Source organism: Miscanthus floridulus, chromosome 4 (assembly GCF_019320115.1).
Source record: "Miscanthus floridulus cultivar M001 chromosome 4, ASM1932011v1, whole genome shotgun sequence".
NCBI classification, from domain to species: Eukaryota; Viridiplantae; Streptophyta; class Magnoliopsida; order Poales; family Poaceae; genus Miscanthus; species Miscanthus floridulus.
In genome coordinates this window covers 107623719-107629715 of record NC_089583.1, presented here as the reverse complement: position 1 = coordinate 107629715, position 5997 = coordinate 107623719, and the positions used below count along the sequence as shown (strand labels likewise).

Here is a 5997-nt window from a genome sequence, read left to right as displayed (position 1 = left end):
GACACATATATCTTTTTCTCATCATCAAAGGTCATAATCAGGGTAAAATTCATCAAGCCAAATTATGAAATCTAAAACAATTCATCAAGTCAAATTATGAAGTCTTTTACAGCCATAGCCTTCATCATCATAATTGCCATAGTTCTCATCGTTGTTATGGTCAAAAGTCTTCACCACTGCTCCCTCCGGTTTCCTAAAGCTAAGTCGTCTCAAGGTTGTCTCAATTCAAACATTTTAAACTTTAACTACAAATAGAATTTTTTAGTTGAGTTTGAAAATCTAAAAGTGATATAAGTAGATTCATCTCAAAATGTGGTTTCATCAAAGTATATAGTGACTATATTTATAAATATTTTATAGCAAAAAATAGCAGTGTAAAGCTGTTTTTGAGACCGTGATCGTGTCAATGTTCAAAATGACTTGTTTTAAGAAACCAACTGAGCCGATGTTTATTTCTCCCTTCTAAACTTTAGCCTTTGTCACATCGGAATGTTTGACATATGCATGGAGTATTAAATATAGACTAATTATGAAACTAAATACATAGATTGAGACTAATTTACGAGACGATTTTTTTAAGTCTAATTAGTCCTATGATTTAACAATGTGGTGCTACCGTTAACATATGCTAATAACGGATTAATTAGAATTAATAAATTCGTCTCACGGATTACTGATGACTTGTCTAATTTGTTTTATTATTACTATCCAAACACTCGACGTGACACCCGATGTGACACTCGTAAACTTTAGCCCCTGAATTTAAAAGCTACTTATTTAGCACGACCTGGCCCAGCTGTTACAAGCGTCCAAGCCAACTGTCTGGCCCATGTGAAACGGGGCCTAACCTAGCCCGTGTTGTCATTATGAGCCTGTTCGCTGGTTGGTTAGGCTGATAAGCCTGACTTGTGCTGATTTATTATGAGAAAAAAACACTGTTAACTAGCTAATAAGCCCTAGCTAAAACCAATAAGCGAACATGCTGTATGGCTACCTCGTTTTTTTATTTCTATTTCTATATATACTCTAATTTTGGTTTGCTCAACATTTGTCCGGTAACCCATGTGTAACTTCTCAAAAAGTATGGTTGGATCTACATTTACAAACTCTCTGCCAAGCCGCAGCGTCGACGGACCATGCGCTTGTATGGTTTAGTGCAGCCCTGATCAGGGAAGTGTAGGTAATGAAACAAATAACACGAACCAGTCGCACTTGCACGGTGTAAGATGACACGTACTACAACAGAACACTCTTGCAGTTGAGCCACGAAGATGTTTACTAATTCTTCTGTACAAATCGAAGTTACAGCCAAACGAAAATCGGTGCATGATACACGCCCACAAACGCCTGGAGAAGTGATAAAGCAGCCAATTAGCCCAGTTGAAGTGCAATGCAACAACCTTCCTTGTAGAAACGTCAGTAGCAACACACCTAGGCCTGCGTTAAGATGTAGTGAGAAAACAGCAATATCTTTTAGGGCAGAAAATAGTGATATATACTCCCTACGTTCTGAAAGAGTAGTATAATGTATGTTCAGTTGTCCTAAGCCAAACCATCCTGAGTTTGACCAAATTTAAAGAAAATAAAAATAATATTTATGATACCAAATAAGCTTCATTAGATACATTATGAAATGTATTGCCTCTTTTGATTTGGTAGAAGTTAATATTCTTTGCAAAATTGGTCAAACCTAAGATGGTTTGACTTAGGACAACTGAAAATCTCTTATATTTCAGAACTGAGAGAGTGATGCATTGCAAATACTTGCATTCAGAGACTTACTAAATGCCACTATTCTGAGCCTAAAGTTGGATTTGAATGTTTATAGCTACCTAAAGTCTAGCTGTGCATCACGAAACAAACACCTGTCCAGAAAGTTCTCTTTCCATGAATCCATGTAGTATACCAGTTAAATAGCAAACATTTTGCTAGGCATAAGCATTAGCATAAATTCAGATGCATATTATGTAAGTTTATTAGTTATAACTGTCTGCTTATCGATTTATAACTTGTTAAAGGATAGTGCCAATCTCTTAAGATCAACCAATTCAATATATAGTTCAAGTAGGGAAAAAACAATTCAATGATATGTTTGACAATTCATATACAATCATCAAAATGGTGGCTAAACATAATAGTACCGATTTTGCCCCTAGCCCCCAACGATCCAAGATGCTGCCAGGAATGCATCTATGCATGTAAAACAATCAGAGTGAACTGCCACACACATGAAGGCAGTGTTTCAACATTAAAAAAAAATAGCCCAAGTTAGGATTATATCAACAATGGGACTCTGTTCAGTATAAACAGGTGGAACAATCTATAGTAACTACTACATGGACAAAACAGACTACCACTATATACAGGTCCGTATCGCAAGCCTGTGCAGGGACCTGCACAGGGCCTCCAAATTTGCTAATGTGAGCCTTTTCCTATTACTAATGTATTCAACTAGTGTACTAATAAGCAGATAGATGATGAATACATTAGCAATAGAAAAAGGTTTTTTATACATCCCCACGGTCCAACATCTCATGGGGCCCACCCAGCTATGCCCATCAATGCTCCCACTCCCTACCTCGAGTTAATGTCCAGCCGCCGCACAAACAGCCGAACAGGCAGCACATCTCTCACCCCCTTTCATCTTCCCTGTCCAGCCGCCGCATGAACAGCTGAACAGGCAGCACATCTCTCACCCCCTTTCATCTTCCCAATCAGTAAGCTCCGTGCCACACCAATGAGAGAAATTTTCTCCGAGGAATTAACTCCCTTCTCAATTCTCTTCGTCCAGCAACAGATCATTCACTGATTTTCCCAGAATGAATTCGTTGATGGCAGTCAATAGGTATGGCGGTTCTCAGTTCTCACATATATAGAATTAGTTCATTCCAATTTCTCATCTTCTCAATCCTTACGCCCTGCTGCTGTGCATCACAGCATCAGTTGGAGTTGGAGTTGGAGATTGGACTATTGGACGCACGACCACATGTGGGTGCTGCATCGATTGGTCATTGGCAAAGCAGCTTGCATAGTTGCCGTCCCATCTTGGTTGGAATTGTTTCAACCCTTTTTATCTTTATCTCTATGTTGTGCAGTTTCTAATACATGTTGTTTGTTCCTGTTCTTGCTTATATTTGTGCATCTTGGCATCTTGCTGGTGTTTTATTTTTGTGCAATGTCTTTTAGAAATAGAAAATCCGAATCAGGTTTTATTTTTGAGCAATGTCTTCTTTTCTTTAAATTGTAATGGGGCCTTTTTTATTTTTTTATTTTTTTGCACCGGGCCTCCAAATTCTCGAGTACGGCAAGAAGCTCATCATTATTCATTGTAATAATGAAAGACTAGAGATGTAAAGCAAGAAAGACAGCAGCACATCATTATCCATTGCATAAATACTCTCGGACATATTTATGAAGACACTTGCACTTTCTACTCTAAACAAAGTTATAAATGAAAAATTGAAAAAGTACAAAAATACTTACTACTGAGATCAATCTGAAAGGATGCGAGCATGCTCATCAAAGCCACCCATTAAAACTTCTAGAAGACAGACCTAGTTACAAGCAAAGTATTGAAGACCTCTATATGGAGTACATATAGTTTGCCATGTAGAATGCACAAATGTCCTAGAAGTAGTAAATACACACACCTTGGTCATTGGGGATTAACATGTTTTTTTCTTCTGCAATTTGTATGAGTCTGAAAATGGTATGCATGTTCACAAGATAAGAAAATAAATCCATTTTGCTCTTCTGAGTTTCATAAGCTCTCTGATCACGTGGTGTGAATACATATCAGATACCACCTAAACACCAAACAGTACAGAACTGCAATGAAGACTGTTTGCAAGATAACTAGAATGTAAAGACACATATGCATCAGACTGATATCTTCATCATAGTGAAATGTCTTATTGTGCGCAAAATACAAGTAAGAAAGACTATGAGCACAACCTTACCATTTCATACACTTGGTGGAGACAAAGATGGTGGGTGACCGGCATACAGTTCAGCATGTAAGATGGAATGGTTAGTTTCACAGAACAACTCAAGGTGCAATGTCTTGACCTCCAGCGAAAAACAGGTTAAGTTTGGATTCTTTGGGGGATGCAAAAGAGACACGCCTTCTGGAATCCCTTGAAGAAGCAAATATCCCCCAGCTACACCCACAATGTCATAGCGATGGTTCTCAGGCAACGGGAGCACCTCCTCAGGCTGCCATTGGTTTGCGATCTCACCATCATTTTGCAAGATGGCATACGAGAGACGAACGGTGCCATGTGGAATAAGACTGTAGAGAGAAAGCATCCCAACCTTTCCTTTCCCTGCCTCCACAATGGCAATCTCTCCAGTGTAGTCCTGTGGGAGCTCAACAGTAGAGAACTCCATCCCACTTGTGTTGAGCAAAAGCAATTTGTTCCTCCGATGCATCAACCAATAGAAGCATCTGTGGGCATAGTAGCGTTGGGACAACTCTGATCCTGAAGCAGGATTGCCGGTCCCTGTTGAAGCTGTGTTTCCGGTCCCTGTAATCATAGCACTCCAGTCGTCAAATGTAACAGCATGCCATCGCCCTTCTCCAGATGAGAAGACGAAGAGGACCAGCTTGATTGCGCATTGCGCCAAGCAGATCACCCTGAATGACGTGTCCTTGTCATCCTCAGCAGCAGGGGCAAGGAAGGTCTCGAAATCAACGATGTCTGGCTGATGGACAGCGGCGGTTAGGTCGGCTGGGATGGCCGGTAGCAGGAGGTAGCGCCGGTGCACAGGGTCGCAGACGGCAAGATCCGTGATCCAGAGAAGATCGCCGCGACGGTATCCCCTACCCGTGGGGACCCCGGAGAGGAGGAAGCGGCCGTCGCGGCTGTCGCGGCGGCGCCAGCGGTGCGGAATGGGGAGGAAGGAGAACGAGAAGTCTGCGGCGTCGGCTTGCGCGAAGGCTCGGGCGGCGATGGCGGAGGTGTGGGGCGGCTGCGCGGGGATAAAGCCGCTGGCGAGGATGCCGAGGAGAGGCGGCGGGTGGAGGGCGTGGTAGCGGCGGAGGAAACCGTGGTCTGTGATGACGCGACGGAAGCTGGCGCAAGCGAAGGAGGCGCGGGCGAGGTCCGGGGCAGAGTCGAGGTGGAGGAAGATCTCCCCAAGGGCATCGTCGGCGAGGTCCGCAGGGGATTGGAGGCGGCGCGGAGTTGGCTGCGTCGGTGTAGCCATGGGGAATTTGGGGTTTCGGCTGGGGACTTGTCCTGCCGCCGATTTTAATGGCTGGTTTGGTTGCAGGATCCAACGAATTTTGTAGAGAGAGTTCCTCGCGAGGCATTAAAAAAGATTGTAATTTTTGTTGAGCCATCCAAAAAAATTCAACTGGTATTCAGCATCACTAGTTTTAACTTTTTTTTTACCCTCCGTGTCACCGCCGTCAGATTGGGCCCGATGTCAAACTGTAGATGTAAAAAGTCAAAAATATCCTTAAGTCTAAATATATCATTAATTTTTTTGAGCATCTTAACGACTTTAAATGGAAAAACTCAAAACTAGAAAGTTGTAGATCTCATCGACATCTATAATTTTATACAAAAATTATCTTTTTTAATACCGAAAAAAGATATGATTTTTCTAAGATATGATTTGATATGATTAATATATTTTAGAAAAATCATATCTTTTTTATGGTATTAAAAGAACATATTTTTTATATGAAAATTATAGATCTCGACGAGATCTACAACTTTCTAGTTTTGAGTTTTCTCATTTGAAGTCGTTAAGATGCTCAAAAAAATTAATGACATATTTAGACTTAAGGGTATTTTCGACTTTTCACACATACAGTTTGACACCGTTAGGGCCTAATCTGACGGCAGTGGCATGGAGGACAAAAAACAAGTTGAAGCAGTGATGCTGAAGACCGCTAAACTTTTTCAGTGACTCACAGGGAATTGCGATCTTTTTTAATGGCTCACGAGAAATTTCCCCAATTTTAAACCCCTGCGTTCCTGCAGGTGC

At 41.4% G+C, this 5997-nt stretch overlaps 1 protein-coding gene across 4 annotated transcripts; it reads right to left on the bottom strand.

Moving 5' to 3' along the window:
• Positions 1-1059: 1059 nt before the first annotated feature.
• LOC136552515 (uncharacterized) lies at positions 1060-5231 on the bottom strand. 4 transcript variants are annotated; one of them, XR_010782834.1, is made up of 4 exons: positions 3960-5231; positions 3651-3806; positions 3484-3554; positions 1060-1437 (listed from the first exon to the last, which is right to left on the bottom strand). XR_010782834.1 is itself a non-coding variant. In XM_066544087.1 (2 exons), exon 1 carries the CDS (start codon positions 5206-5208, stop codon positions 3964-3966), a length of 1245 nt encoding a protein of 414 aa, XP_066400184.1. In that variant the 5' UTR covers positions 5209-5231; the 3' UTR covers positions 1064-1437; positions 3960-3963. The 4 variants fall into 4 exon arrangements, 1 of the variants encoding a protein (XP_066400184.1); XR_010782833.1 differs by having other exon boundaries at positions 3484-3806; XR_010782835.1 differs by lacking the exon at positions 3651-3806 and having other exon boundaries at positions 1061-1437.
• Between the last annotated feature and the right edge of the window lie 766 nt (positions 5232-5997).